Source organism: Phaethon aethereus (assembly GCF_964289735.1).
Source record: "Phaethon aethereus genome assembly, chromosome: 13".
Classification (NCBI taxonomy): Eukaryota; Metazoa; Chordata; class Aves; order Phaethontiformes; family Phaethontidae; genus Phaethon; species Phaethon aethereus.
This window is the reverse complement of record NC_138589.1, coordinates 311,758-327,866: the sequence shown is the minus strand read 5'-3', so window position 1 is coordinate 327,866 and position 16,109 is coordinate 311,758. Positions and strand designations below refer to the sequence as shown.

At 41.6% G+C, this 16,109-nt stretch overlaps 1 protein-coding gene across 1 annotated transcript in view; it reads right to left on the bottom strand.

The window, feature by feature from the left end:
* Window positions 1-1,039: 1,039 nt before the first annotated feature.
* GLG1 (golgi glycoprotein 1) overlaps window positions 1,040-16,109 on the bottom strand; it is a gene marked incomplete at its 5' end in the record, with an annotated part of 81,848 nt that continues 66,778 nt past the window's right edge. The window contains 15 exons of the mRNA XM_082005480.1: window positions 1,040-1,687; window positions 2,163-2,269; window positions 4,149-4,269; window positions 4,931-5,038; window positions 5,566-5,667; window positions 5,900-6,042; window positions 6,391-6,514; window positions 7,836-7,973; window positions 8,521-8,613; window positions 9,612-9,729; window positions 10,629-10,717; window positions 11,117-11,230; window positions 11,977-12,039; window positions 12,922-13,008; window positions 13,835-13,972. Of these exons, the coding sequence (XP_081861606.1) occupies window positions 1,520-1,687; window positions 2,163-2,269; window positions 4,149-4,269; window positions 4,931-5,038; window positions 5,566-5,667; window positions 5,900-6,042; window positions 6,391-6,514; window positions 7,836-7,973; window positions 8,521-8,613; window positions 9,612-9,729; window positions 10,629-10,717; window positions 11,117-11,230; window positions 11,977-12,039; window positions 12,922-13,008; window positions 13,835-13,972 (1,713 nt within the window). The 3' untranslated portion in view covers window positions 1,040-1,519. The remainder of the gene's footprint in view (window positions 1,688-2,162; window positions 2,270-4,148; window positions 4,270-4,930; window positions 5,039-5,565; window positions 5,668-5,899; window positions 6,043-6,390; window positions 6,515-7,835; window positions 7,974-8,520; window positions 8,614-9,611; window positions 9,730-10,628; window positions 10,718-11,116; window positions 11,231-11,976; window positions 12,040-12,921; window positions 13,009-13,834; window positions 13,973-16,109) is intronic.

Sequence of the window (16,109 nt, the reverse complement as noted above, 5' to 3'; positions counted from 1 at the left end):
ATACAGTATATCCTACTGTACACACAAACTCCTGTGCAGTCAACTTCTAGATTTCACCAACACACTCAACTTTTCAGCCAAAGCAGGTGGCTTAAGACTCCAAAGCAGGTGGCTTAAGACTCCACATCTCCTTGTACTTGAGGAACAAAGGTGATGGTAAGAAGAGGCCACAACTACTAGTGCAGCTTTCCTAAAACACCTGCTTTGGGCTCTCAGGTACGAGTATCACGTTCCCGGAGTGTAACCATATACAGCATGAGTGCACACACTGATGGTATCAATGTGAAAGCTACTTCCCTTTAAAGATCCAGATGTCTCTGCCTTTCATACATCACTATCATCCTCCCATCCACTCCTGCTTGGCCTTCTGGACCAGCACCTGTGTCCTACATCCCAGAAAACGCCAGTTGCTATCCCTTATCAAATACAGTGGTGGAAATGAAAAACATTCTTCAGTGCTACCATTCAAACCATTAAGACCCAGACAGGCCGGTTACAAACCACTGCACCAAGCCCACAAGTAACCGTTTTAACAGATAGAGCATGTCGAGCGTTCAGTCACTTTCTGCATCACTGATAAAGCACCGTATTGTCAGCATGTCAATACCATCTGTATGTAGTTAATTAAGAAGGGTAACAGCTTAGCAGCAGCAAAGTAAAATAAAAGGAGTGTTAGAATTTTACTGCACCATCGCTAATAAAAAAGTTGACTGAGTAACTGATCAGGGCACTTAATGCCTGCCGACAGCAGCGCTGTACACTGTTGACAAGCTCTACATGCCGTGCATCTACACTGCATCTTTAACCTACTGAAATATGAGTTGTACGGCTCACATAAGTATTTGATCCCTGTCAGTATTTTATTCTATCTTGTGAGTGGTAGAGGAAGAAAGAGAGGACATCTTTTCAGCCAAAAAAAATCCACAGTAACAGAAGCAGGATATTCACTAGAAGATGACACCAGTGACTGGTGTCCTTAGGTTGTCCAAGACTATGCTCTGAAGATGCTTTACATAAGATGTCCAAAACAAGGCCAACTGTGGTGTAAGATGCAATTTAACCTTTAATTTCCTGCCTCAATTTCACCCAGCCACCGAGGATGACTAGATTTCAGTATGAACCATTACCTAAATCATATAGTCAGTATGCAGATATGTGTCTGTCTTTAAAAATTTACTTAAAAACTGCTTGAGCTGCAGGTTATATCAGTCTGATTTGGAGGTGAAAGCAGTTCCAACAGTACAATAGAGACTTGTCTACAGGCAGGTAAACGAGAGTCTGCTAACAAAGGGGTAACAAAAGCTGCTGGCTGGGCTGCCAATGTTGCACGCAAACTTTCATTGGATGAAGATGCTGTGGATGAGATCCAGGATGGGAAAACTGAGCCAACACCTGCTGCTGTTCTAATTTTTTTTTTTTTTTATTCTCCTCTCACAAGAGGGGGTGGGTAGACTATACAGAGGAGGGCTGTACAAAACTCGGCACTAGGCAGGCATTTCTTCAGCAGGCAATCCAGGCTCTACCTGTCCTTGAGCTCTCTTGTCACCCGCTTGGTGATGCGTCCACACATCAGGCCGATGAGGAAGAGTACACAGATGCCAACCGTGATCACAGACAGTATGTAATTCTTGGACGGAGAGGTCATAACTTGCATGGCAAGGTCAGAAAAGCCTTCTGCTGGGGCAACCTGGAGGTGAGAAGGTAATAAATGAGACAAGCTGCTCTTTCCATGTGACCCTCAGCCTTGGCATTTATCAGGTTTAGTCTCTGGTATTGCTATTGCCTCCTGTCATCATAAGACTTGTCCTGAACCACAAACAAGGAGGCCTGCAATGATGTGTCTGAAGGAAGACAGCGTTATAACAACAGAAAGGTCTGCTGACCCTATTGCATTGCCCCAGACCTTCTTTACAGGAGATCGAGCCTTGTGCGCGCAAAAGACAGTTTAATTCTGCACTGATGACGCATCCCAGACACAGAGAGAGTGCGATATACAAGTCCAGAAAAGGAGACCCGATTTCCATTTGTCTGGACCAAACTCAAAATGCTAAACTTCAGAGACAAGAACTTCATCACAGTTGAAGTTTTTCACAAATAGCTTGCAACAGAAAGATCCAGTGGGAAAAAAGGAAGTAGTTTACTGAAATCCTTTACATATTCACCTTTGCAGCATAGCTCCACATTTCAATACGATCATTAAGACGTTTCTTGCACTCAGGCTGCAACCTCACACGCTTATCTTCCAGGGCTTCCATTAAGCATGACATTTCTGTAATGTGCAGAAGACAACAGTGTTACAAAATAGAAACAGTGGTTTCAACAACATGCTACAGAAAGGCTGCTGGAAAGGGACACCTCACTTCTAAAGGCTGATGATTACATAGGTTTCGAAACAGACTAGCCAGCCTGACAGACTGTATACAAAGACCTGTTGAAGCTAGCCATTTCACTAAGATTCATGATTAATACTGCATTTTGAGACACAAGGAATTTTGACTTCCAAAAGAAATTACAGTATGTATTCAGATGTAACTCCTGTGATTTTATAGTCTTATAAATTTGCACCTTCAATGAGCTGTACTCTAAATTCCATGCCACCACCCTTTAGAGAGAACTAAGATCAAACTCATCTGAGAGAAAAAAACCACAGTGGATCTCCTTAGGCTTGTTAGGAGTTTCTTCTCATCAACAAAATGTTTTGGAAAGTTTAACTTCTTGAGTTTTTGCACAGTCCTGAGCAAAGGAAATGGGATCACAATGTTCTGGGTGCCTACAGAGCACCTTGGCTAATTCATAAGCTCTTTTAGATACTCATATGAGACACTGACAGAAAATTTTGTATTTTATACTTATACTGCCCTACTTCAATAACCCCTAACTGGATGCTTTCTGCTTTGCAGTGAAGAGCTACTGTCTTCATAGCAAACAGGCTGCAAACTTTAAACTAACTCCAGACTTTTTGAACACAATTGTCTGTTCAAACAGTCAGAGGCAGACCCCTAAACTACAGACTTCTGCATACCTTCAGTGCAAACACATTGAAACACACAAAAGAATTATGACAAAACAGGAATAAATAAAGGATATCCAGAATTTCAGAAAGGGATTCAGCAACCAGCACGAAAGACAACGACCAGGAAAATACTTGGCCGCTATTTTTAAGGCTAGATAAACTCAGAATGATGGGAAAGTTCAGAACTTTTCCCCTGTTAGCTTTCCTTAAGCAGCCATATATACTATCCAGCTAGCTAATGTACTAACAGTAACCAAGTGCAAGAGCTTGACCTCAAACAGGAAAAGAATGTCTTAGGAAATACTTAAACAATGCTTCAAGTGGTCTGAACCTGATGAACTCTGTAGTCTTAGGTGACTTGGAACAGCTGATGAAGTCTCAAAGCCTTTAGCTGCTATGTGAACTTAAATATAGTAAAGATTACCTACCCTCTGTAATATTGGAAAAGAAAAAACTGGTACATTTAAGCAGAGAAGAAAAAAGAAGGTCAAAGGACTTCAGTTTAATTTTGTCTGTCAAAAACACTGAAACAAAGCAGCCAACCATGGACAAAGACTGACATAAAGAAAGAAGGACCAAGTGGATAAGTTAAAGGTGAGTCTTGTGAAAGCAAACTGATTGCTTCTTTAAGAGAAGCAGCTTAGTTCCAGGGAAGCTTTTGATGCAGTCTGATGTAACACTGTCATAAGTAAGCTTGGTAGCTCTATCCTGTGTGAAGCTGATGCAGGGTGGGAGATAAACCTCACTGAAAAATAAGTCCATGTACTTCAGTCCATGTGTATTAAGAGCTCACTTTCAACAGTATTTCACTAAGGAGGGATTTTACAGAAAGGATTACGGACCAGGTACCAAATGCTGTCAGTAATCACATGAATGATGGAATGCAAGATATACTCATTACATTTGCAGATAAGGCTGCAAGGATATTATATCAGGATTGGTTCCTCCTTGGACACAAGGAAGGATTTCTCAATAGCCATCTTCTAGTGGTATCTACCACCTCTGCAGCCATTCCACTTCCTTTACCTGCAAAGGACTGGTGGAAGGATCTGGTACTTAAGATAAGCTGCATTCTCTTACCAGCATTAAGGCCCTCAGGACTCACAGGTGATACAAGCAAAGCACAAGCACTTACGGCGTCCTCTCCCTGGTGGAATGGCAGCACAGTGGTGTTTGATGTCTAGGGCACAGGCTGTGTGGAGCACTGGGTCAACAAATATATCTGCTTTGCTTTCTTTCAGCATGTTGAGCACTTCCTGGGGGGGGGGTGGGGGGGAGGGGAATTACAAGTACATCTCAAAAAAAGGACCGAGAACAAAACTCATATTGCTCAATGTTTCTGAAACACTTCTGATTTTTTCATCATCTTTTTAAATCCAGGATCATGACAAAAAAACACCACTGTCACTGCATGAGGCTATGAATACTGGTTTAGGCTGACTTAAATGTCCTGGTTTGTAAGGGTTACCATAATTACAGTCATTAAAATACCCATATTAATCTAAAATACAAAGTCAATATGCCAGGTTACTTCAGTTAGAACTGAAATAAGGTGCCATAGCCACAGGGGCAACTATACAGCTCTTGGTCATAGCCAGTGCCTAGGCCAATACCCAGCACTCAGGAGGTCTGAAACAGAGACAGCAACAGAAAACCGATTAGTAACAAGAAGCTCTGGCAACCATAACCAAGGAAGGATCGAAGCCTGGAACTGCAAAGGAGGCACTGTCAGCACAATTTTCACTGGCAAATTGAAATAGAGCTGAATTGCTGCAGGCCAGAACTGAGATGTGTAAGGAAATTTGCAGAACTCTGGCTTTGTACTAGCTAGAACATGTCCTGGGCTGTGATCTGGAAAAATCAGACTTCTGCAGGGATGGGATGCCTTTTAGAGCACATTCAATTTATTTCCTTTACCTTCTTGCACATTTCAGTTTTTATTTTCAGCAGATTCACTTTCAGACATTCTTCCACCTGCCCAGTCTGCTCCTGAGCCGCTGCTTCTTCTGCACACAAACTGGAAATCTATTTTGAAAAAGGTATTTTAACATAAGTAGTTCACAACAATTATTCTGCCTTTTAGCACAGCTATATCTCAATACATTAGTTCATCACAGGGTACAGCTAGAAAACACATGAGATACTTCCTCCCCCACTCCCCTCACCGAATCCCCAGAGCCAAATGCAGCCTGGCTCATGCAATATGCATACTCTTCAATACCTAACAGCAAGAAGTCAATATTATTGTACTGAGAGGAAAGCAGGGAGAAAAACAGCGTAGAAATGTTTAAGATACGAAATAAGCAATACTGGAGACATGGCTGATTCAGCTACCAAAAGTGAAAGCTCAAAATCTGAGTGTATTCCAGTTAAGGTTGACAAGAACCAAAGAACTAGCACACATTTTTTTTACAACAGGAAAGCAGTATTTTTGCATAGTCACAAGTACCAATGAGATCCCAGATGAAGAAATTAACTTTATATCAGCACTGCTCAGGAAACTGCAATTCTTGCACACTGGACAAAAGGAGCTGCTGAGCTACTTCTCCTACCTCTTCAGAACAGTGCATCTGAAGTTGAGGATCCAGTCGATAATCAAGAGCCGATTCCTGGATTATCACTCGAATTTGGTCCTCGCAGTCTGGAGAGAGACGCTATTAAGCGGAGAAAGTCATTAACCCAATGACCTTTATTTTCATAAATCAATCACTTCGCATTTTAACCTCTGTATTCTGTAATACTTCTATAGGAGCTTAAAAACTCATTTATGTACAGCCCATTACATATATCAAACACACCACAAGCCAAGCTTGATTTGCTATTCAATGACTGTTGCTCAGCACAATCCTGCACAATTTCTTATTTGCATGCACCAGCTCTACTCACCTGGTCTGCATATTTCAACTTCAGGCACGAGATAACTTGTCCTTCCAACTCTGTATCATCCTTGGCCCTATTCAGGATATTTTGGCAGAATTTTGGTATGTCTGCTTTGCACGCCTTCCTGAGCACTGGATTTAAGCGGTAATCTAACCGGGAAAGATAACATAATTTCAGGAGAGTACACATCAGATTACAGAACATAACACTCCAAAAGTGATTTGACAGTAATTTCCTGGATGACATTGTGCCACCAATACATTTAGTTTTGGTGAAACCCTGCATTTTTTCAGAAGAGAATTTTAACTTGTGAGGTAAGAGCTTCAGGAAGATAGTAGATCCAGTAATGCTTGCTGACCCTCAAGAACTTAACTGAATTAAGTCAGTGTGTGCACTGGCAACCATGAAGGAGAATAAAACAAAGTGAATATTCTTTCAGCCATGCAGACCACTCAACGGCTCAGGCAGGTAAATTAAGTTTTTTCAGAAGAGGATACCTGTGTTCTGTGTAATCTGGCGCTTGGTAATCATTTGCTTGCATTTAGGATCCATCACTTCACTGTTCTTGTTTTGTTTCAAACACTGCAACATATTTTTTGAGTCTGCCTCTGGACAAAACCGCTAGAAAAAAACCCAAAAAACCCAAGTTTCATCACTAAGCACTTCAAAAAACCCCCAACTATATCACTGGAGGAGAATAACCACTTGCCCCCCCCAGAGGTATACAGACACACCACTCCCTAGCCTCAATGCCTCCTATTACAAAGAACAGTGCTACTCTCTAAATTGACTGTGGGCATGAGTATCTCTGCTTATGGACTGAGCACTAAGCCATACAGTCTTGACTGGCTTCCTGGCACCAGCTGGTGTTGGCAGTATCAAAAGCAATTTGCCTTTATTTTCTATACTTAAGTTACAGCACACTTTGCAAGAAAATACTCACCAAGTTAGGTCTTGTACCCAACTCCTTTTGGTCCCCTTTATCTTAGAAACTAGAAAGGGAATCTTTTAAGTCTACACACATACTGTTCTGCATAAACACTGGCTGGACAAAGTGACAGGTAAAGACTTCATTAGTAACACTCAGAACAAAGGAATACCATACAGAATAAGAAAGCAGAGAGCAGGTCCCCAATACCAATTTGCCCATTCCCCCCCCTGAATGAGATAGTCAAAAGTGAACCAGTTTACCCAAAATTCAGACCAAGGTACTAACTTCTTTCGTTAAAACCAATTCTGTGGGTGTAAGATAAGGCTGTTGCATCTTCTAACCCTCACCATTTTGGTGAGATTACAGGTCTTTTTTTAAAAGCTTGAGTCTGTGCTGGAGAGCAATAAATTCTCAAGATGTTCTGCTTCAGCCACAACATGGAGTCAGAGGACTGCATCCAGACCACGCATACTAGTGTTTCAGGGCTTGCCATTCTGGCTACCATTGCAAGAGTGTCTTGTATTAACATTCACTGCTGCATTCCACGTGGTGCCACTTTAAGCCAGCACTTCTAATTTAAGTTCTGCATGATTTTGCCTGCTTTATCAGTTTCATGAAAGTCTGTGTGCACCAGGTCAGCAGTGAACTGAAGATGTTACTCCTCTCTGTAATTGTAACTTCTTCCCCTTTGCTAAAAGCCAATCCAAATCCAAACTGACTGGATGAAAACTGTATCGGAAGCCTCAGCACAGACTTCCTCTTCGATTCTGCTGGCAGAATTTATTAGCACACAGGCTTTGATCAGATACTTGGAGGAAGCAAATCTGAAGAGAAGAGACCTGAAGAAACCTCAGCCCGATTCAGAGTTAAGAAACTGATTACTTTGCAAAAAAGCAGTCATGCCCCTGAAACAACACAACAGTCTTGTAAATAAGCTTTTCTGGGAAGGTCAAAACCAATAGAGCTCTCGTATCCCAACCTCAACCTCTTATATCAGCACACATTCATTACCTTTATCATCTGCTTGCAGACTCTCATGAGTGTGTAGTCCAATTCTGGATCCATCATCTCTGTCTCCTGCAGTTTAAACACCTTCTGGTGGCACCTGGTACTCAACTGCTTCTTGATTTCTTTCAGGCATTCAATAATCTACAATACAGTATTACAACCATAAGACACATTGTTGATATGATTCTGTCATATGCTGCTCACAACACACAGCTACATGTTCCCCTAATGGCTATCGTCACCTGATTTGTGCAGTCAAGCTCCCAATGCCTAGATTTTATCAAAAAAGTCATTACCAATACTGATTTCCAGGACTTGCTTTAAGCTCATCTTTTCTCACAAAGATTTAATGAAATGAAGCAGGTTATCCAGACTTACTCCGAAACTCCAAACCTCATCTTGCAGACATGGCACCTAAGAAATCTTTAGCAACATTTGCAGTAACCAGCTACCAATAGCTTAAAACTAGCAGTAACTGAGGAACGAACTGCTCACAGCATTGCACTCGCCCAATAGAATGCTTGTGAACCAGTGGAAAGAAAAATTATGCTCCAAAATACTAACGAAAGATTTCAGTGGTATCAAAATGAAAATCTAACACTGCACTCACAGGGGCAAAAGTGTTCTTCAAAAGTTTTCTGAAATGAAAGTACAAATTAAATTGTAAATTATTAATAAAATCCATTACCTGAGCATTGCCATAGGGCACGTTTTGGCAGTAATTCTTGATGTCACTTTTACAAGCCTCATACAGTTCTGGTTCAAGTCTGATATCCTCAGTCTGCAGGATAAATTACAATATGAACTTTTAAGTAGGACTCTAAAGACAATTTTATTTTGTTAATCTATTAACTAGAGCCCTCACAAAATGCAAGCAACTCTCACAACAGGCAGGTCAGCTTCTTTGAATTTAAGGGTCTTGGTTGTGAGAAGTGGTGTTAGTGGGAATTCAACTTTGCAAATCCGTGTATCGGATCGGTTGGCTTTTTACACTGAAGAAAGGGTTTAAACCAAATTTTAGAGCTGACAAGTTTTTTTTCCACTGCTCCTCCTAAAAGGGCATCAACAGAAAAGTCCAAGACAGCTGAAGTATTTGCATGTGAAAGCTAAAGGACAGATTAATAGCCAGCCATCTATCAGGTGATTTGGAGGATGTGAATGAAATTTCCTGCTTTAGCTATGCCCAGCATTTGAATTCTTTCATACAAAGGCAAGACTGCTGCATCTTCTGATATAAGCCTACTTAAGGTGAAGCTTTAACACTCAAACACTATCTACTGGACAAAAGACCTTAAGAGTTTATTGCTGCAAAGCACTACAGCAGGAAGCTTAAGAGGCAGCCTTGCATACCAGAACAAATACTACTCTTACTTATCCACTGAGCAACTTAGAGCAGGTGGAGTCAAGTTGCTTCAACTGTGCTTGTATCCTCAGTCTGTAAAATGAAGTTTTTATTCTCTCCTAGAGGACTTCAAGGACATCAGCATGTGTAGCACATTGCTACCTCACATTAGACACAATCACTTCTAGTTGAAATTTTAATGACCACTTAGCTTGCCTTAGCCTTCATGAGACTGTATTTAAGGCATTAAGGTAGACAATTATTACTTTCACCATGAAGGGCAATTGAGCCTCAGATTGTAAGAAGAGTGGAAAAAATAAGTTAGATACATCTTACAAATGAGCTTCCTTTTTCTTCCAGAGTGGACAAACTCGGAAGCTTTAATTGAAGGACCTCGCTAGAAGAGTGGGCAGATCAAGACTTTCACACATGTTTACCATCTCTAGCTCCTCAACACGCAGCTGTTTGCGGCACTTCAGAGAGACCCTGTGCTCCTTGGCATCCTGCAAAGTATCATTGCGCACAGTTGTGCTCAGACAGATCACTACATCCACCCTGCAGAACAGAAGACAGCTTTTTACTCATATACCCTTCACTTAGACCAGCCAAGATTGGTGTTGGATCACCACATTAGAAAAACTGACCCCAAGAATCCAAAACCAACATAAAGTCCTTGTGCATCTATGTTTACTTATAGCCTGGATACAGCTCTATGTAGAGTAGCTGAATCACAATTAAAACCTAAATCTGATGCTATCTAATTGGAGTCTGGATCAGACAGGAAGATACTCAGAATCCCACCACACACGTGCCCAGCAAGACCTCTGCTCTTCAGTCATGTGAGCACTTTAGAAAAGCCTTACTAAATCTCAGAAATAGATGAATACCTACATGGCATTGCAAACAATTCTTTTGCATTATGGGAAGCGCTGTTATATCACAAAAAAGCAAAGAGCTTTGCTATTCACAAACAGGATTGACCTTGTGTGTACTTTAACCTTATGTCATTGCAGTAGGCCATTAAAAAACACCCTTATACTGAAAAAAACTCTATACTGAAAAAAACCAGCTAAAGCAAGTGGGATATTTTCCTTTCCCAGATCAGCAACTGGAACAACAGTAGCCTGCATCTTAGAAGACAATGAATCTAGCAAGGATATAAGACATCCTGGGACATGAAGTCCACTAATTGTAATTAATAGCTATTTTGAGAGCAAGAAAAACAAAAGAGGACAGGCTTGTCTGCAAGGGTAAAGCAGAAGTAATTTTAAAGAGGCAGCAATGCCTTAATGCCAATACCTTAAGTATCTGCAGAACACAGTCACTAAGGGAAAAACACACAAAACAATCAACCTTTAAAGGAAGTCCAGCCTTTTCTGTCCTATCACGAAACATCCTGTAACTTTATTACCTATTTATACAATCAGATTGCTGTTTGGTCAGGTGCTACATACTTTTTTTTGATGTTGGGGCAAAGTTTCAGCACATCCTCCTTGCAAGCCATTTTAAACTTGTATGAGAACCTAAAATCTTTCATTTGAACCTGCAAGAGAGAAATGAGAAAAAACAACTTTGTTCACCTGGAGGAAAAAAAAAATACAAGAAAAGAAAAAGCACTGCCCAAAAGAACACTTGTTGAATCATACAATCAGCAAACGCTTCTGTCCCCAATTTATTAACATGGAAGCAAAGGGGATGCTGCACTACTGAAGAAGCTGGGACCCTATCTACCACACACAAGGAAGGAAGGAGGGCCTGAAAATAAATCTTCTCCAGAAGTGACCATTTATGATTAGCCATGCAAGTACAATACTCTGAATTCAAAAAAGCACTTTAAAAAGTGGGAAACTGATCTCAAAGGAGAGGTTTCATAATTAGCTAACTCCTGTCAACACCCTCAAACAGAACAGGCTTCCATTGATAGCACAGAAGTGCTGCTTACCAGCTGGAAATGAGTAACTCCGATTGCACATTTTTCATTCATTTCCTTCTGGTGTTTGTTCTGTATTAGACACTCCATCAGGTCCCCAGAATCAATCTGGTTATCTGCAACCTCCTGAAAAACAGGTGAAAGGCTTAAAAATGAGCTACTCTTACAAGTCATGACTTCTATGCTCCTTTAGCCCATTGTGAACAGGAAATAGTGGAACCTGCAGAGCTACTCTCTTGTGAGCTTACGCTCACCATTAACTGACCACCCGAGAGTTGTACCACACAAGCATTTACTATAAACAATATATATTTTGTAACTCTATACTTAAATATAGTTACAGTATATAAACTATACCATTCAGAAAAGAATCATCTCAGGCACACACACACTTTAGACTCAAGAGAATATACTGCAGAGACTCAATGCTTACATGAAGTATTACAGCTAGGTGCCTTCTTTGCTATTTAACTACTCAATCTTAGAGCAATGTAAGAAGTTATTTCGTCAATGCTGAGCAGTTGCAGAGTGGAGTGGCTAGGCACACTGCTTGCGGGCAAGGGGGAAGGAAAAAAGCTTAGTTTTTAACCCACTGTAAAGAGTAACTTTTACAATTACAGAGAAATTTTCATCTTTGATCCTCTAGCTTTTGTGCTAGTGTTCTGACAACAGCAGAAGTATTAGATGGGACTAAGAATTCTTGTTTCAGGGTGTTTTTTGGTTTTTTAATAAAAGACTTCTGTAACTGCTTACACCTCTTATTTTATTCTTGAGGTGCCAAAAGTACATCAAGAACCAATATTAAAAACCTCTAACCTTTCCCACATGGTGTTTTTCCTGTAAAGATATTCACGCTATTGCAGAGTACTTACATGACAGAATGTCTGGATAATGGGCTCACATGCTCTCATCAGCAAGGCTTCAATTTGAATGTCCTGCAGAAAACATGCAGTATTACCTTTTCACAATGAATGAACAAGAAAAAAGGCTCTGAAAAAACCCTGTGATAACAAGTTAAACTCAACTCAGTTTACAGGGTTTTGAAAGATGCAATCCAGACAGCTTTGCCCTTCAGTCTGGAAATCCTAGGGTTCACTTTTGCCAATAACGTGACAAATGCAAGACAAGCCTTCCAGCTTAAGGGAAGGGCCTGCTCTCTACAGAAGATGGATATTTCAGTCAACCTGCTCTGAACTGGATGCTACAGCACTAGAAGTCACCTTACACCTAGGCAGGAGTTAAAGATTAATGATAGTTTTGAACAGTTTTCTAACCACTGGAAGGAAGCTTTCCCTAGGGCACAATGTAAACTTTAACAAATACGGGGAACAGTTTGAGGCGAGACAGTCAAATATGCAGCTCCATAAAATAAGTAAAGCTGCTGACCTCACTGAAAGCCCTAACGATGCGTCTAGCAATTACTTCTTGCAAAGTTTTTGGGACTGGAGAGGGAAGTTGCAATATGCTACTCAAAACTACTTGCAAGCAAGATCAAAAAATGATGTCTCATGATATATCTTGACTTGTACTAAAGGTAACTGGGTTACCTACGCAAGAAATCTTAGCTTCAGTATCATAACTGATTAAGCAGGAGAAATGTCATTACCAGCCTAAAATCCTGAACTGTTGTTCAGTTCTCTTCCTCAAGAACACCATGTGAAAATTACATTGTATGAGGCAGAATGGATGGTCTCTGCTTGATCCCAGAGAGCTGCATTTTCGCAGCTACTCTAATCTCTTTTTCATCACTATCAAAATGACACACCTAACAAGACATGCTCAGCTATTCCCTTTATCCCAGGCTGAAAACTGCTCACCTCGGACTCCAGCTCAGTGAGGTTTCCCACTATGTCTCTGCAATCAGACACCAAGTCATCAAGATGGTCCTGAAGGCATTCCAGCTCCTACAAACACAGACATTTTGGTGTGTGATCCAAGAACCCAATTTGAAAATTTGGGCTTGAAATACTGCAACACAGGTTGAATTGCCCTCCTCCTTGTAAAGTCCTAAATCTCATTTAATCCCACTCCTCTGCTGGAACTCCCAGAACACATATGTAGTAGTGATTGAGAATGTTGGTCTAGGATGCTACTGCTTGTTCTCAAAAGCTGCATGATGTGCTTTCACTTCTGGGATATCACATTTAGTTTGCCCTTCACATAACCTTAATGAGAGGTTTATTACCTAAACTACAACCTATGATGAACACTTCAAAAACACAATGGTGTACACTCTACTGCATCTGCTGTTGAATGGCTCCTCCCCTACAGCTACACTAGGGCTCAGCAATTTAACATGAAAGTGTTTGTTGAAACTTTGTTCAGCAGATGTTAGTTCAGTTCTGTATAAACACAGGAAGCATGTCAGTATTTGCCAAATGGAAACGGGATAAAGTTTGTGTAGGAAATGTCAAGCTTCTAATAGAATATTACAAGTAAGAGTCAGGGGTTGGGCTGGGATTTGCTTCATTAAAATCCTTCCTGTTAACTATCCCCTCCCTCCTCCTCATTCCACTATACATTTGCACCTACTGAAGCCATGCGGTGCAAAGCTTCTTCGTATCGCCTCCATCTCTCAGTCTAGCACAGATTATGTCTCAAACTGCACACTTTAATATATTCTCAGCTATAAAGGGACAGCTAACAACAAGATGTCCCTTCATCCCCTTTTTCGCCCTTCCCACCCCTCCAGCTTTGCAAATGAATTTGCAGCGTTACTGTATACAGTACCTGCCCCGTCTCCGTTTTTTCACTGCACCACTTCCCTAAGTCAATCATGCATTTGTCCTGGAGGGCTGGGTCCAGCTTCACATCCATGGCACGCTGATGGAGGATTCTCTGGACCTCTGCTCTGCACTCTCGCGATAGCTGCGAAGAGGGCAAAGAGCATTTAGCATATGCGGTCTCTAAATCCGTACAACGCAAACAAGATGCTGACGGGTGATACGCTGAGGGTGCCCATGAATGCCATCAGCAATCCCAGAAGTACAGATGAAGTCCTGTACTGCTCAGCATGAACCTGCTGGAGCTTCCACAAGCAATCCAGGCTCCAAAAGCGTTTGGAACTTTATCATTTAGTTTGATGGAAGGCTCCTTTCATGCCACTAAAATAAATCTTATACCCTTAAGCCTTCACTTTACTTTTGAAACAAGATGTCAAAGCAGGTCCCTAGATTGAATGAAAGGGGCAGGGCAGCAGATAGAGCTATAGACTGCTCCTGGAGAATAAAGTCAAAATAGCTCATGCCCTCAATAGCAAAAAGGAAGCCCAGAATGAAGCAATATAATCCAGCTGTAATTTCTTCTCAGCAATCTCCACTGCAGCACATCAGAATCAGCATTTGCCAAGGCTGAGGAAGAAACAGATTGCCAAAACTCAAGGGATACTGGCGTGGTGTTTGTCAGACCTAAAATGCACTGACTGAAGCTTAAAACTTCATACACTTAAAAATCCAAACTACTGGAAGTTACCTAGCATTTCGTGGACAGCACAAAAGTAACAGACCTAACCTCTGGTAAGTTTGCTTTCAAATGCTACATTTCAAAATGACAGCTACTCCCTTAGCCTACTTTCCACAAGAAAAGTACATTTAAAAGCCTTTTCTCTCTCTGATAGATTATTTGAAGGCTGGCTATTGATTTCTTTGGTCAGCATTAATATAAAATGGAATTAAAAAGTCTCAACTGAGCAGAATAAAAAACTGCATTAAAAAAATTATTCCTAAAAGACAGATGCTTTTCATCAATACTTGACCTCTGCCACAAAAGACCTTTTAAATGAAGCTGTGGAAATTAATTTTTAAGCTAGGGCATTGTGTAAACCCACCAACTCCTAGGGTCTGTGTACACTACAGTGCCAAAAGAAATGGAACAGACCACCCAGCTGCTTTCAAGGGAGTGCCTGGATAAAAGCACAAGCGGGCAGCAAACTTGGAAAGAGTAGCTCTGAACCAAACAAATGTGATTATGGTGGATCTCCAGGTTGCATGTCAGCAACTCAGATCCCTACTGTCTTCCTTAAAGACAGCATAAGCACATTTACCAGTACAGTATGCTCAAAGAACTGAAGGGAAGAATTTAATGGGGTATTATCTGAAGTTGTATTCAAATCAAAACTTAATTAGAAACAGCCTAGAAAAGCTGGGCTTGGAACTCCTTCTTGCATGAAACCAATCTTGCAGCTATGCTAGCTATCTACAAGGAATCACAGAATCACTAGGTTGGAAAGGACCTTCAAGATCATCAAGTCCAACCATTAATCCAGCACCACCATGTCCCCTAAACCATGTCCTGAAGCGCCACATCCACATGTTTTTTAAACACTTCCAGAGATGGCGACTCCACCACCTCCCTGGGCAGCCTGTTCCAATGCCTGACCACCCTCTCAGTGAAGAAATTTTTCCTAATATCCAATCTAAACCTCCCCTGGCGCAACTTGAGGCCATTTCCTCTTGTCCTATCGCTAGTTACTTGGGAGAAGAGGCCAACACCCTCGTCGCCACAACCCCCTTTCAGGTAGTTGTAGAGAGCGATAAGGTCTCCCCTCAGCCTCCTCTTCTCCAGACTAAACACCCCCAGTTCCCTCAGCTGCTCCTCATAAGACTTGGGCAACGAAGCTGGTGAGGGGGCCGGAGCACTTCTCTGGACACGCTCCAGCAACTCAACACCCTTCTTGTAGTGAGGGGCCCAAAACTGAACACAGGATTCAAGCTGCGGCCTCACCAGTGCCGAGTACAGGGGCACAATCACTTCCTTACTCCTGCTGGCCACACTATTGCTGATACAGGCCAGGACACTGTTGGCCTTCTTGGCCACCTGGGTACACTGCCGGCTCATGTTCAGACGGCTGTCAACCAGCACCCCCAGGTCCCTTTCCGCCGGGCTGCTCTCTAGCCACTCCTCCCCAAGCCTGTAGCATTGCATGGGGTTGTTGTGGCCGAAGTGCAGGACCCTGCACTTGGCCTCATTAAACCTCATACAGTTGACCTCTGCCCATTGATCCAGC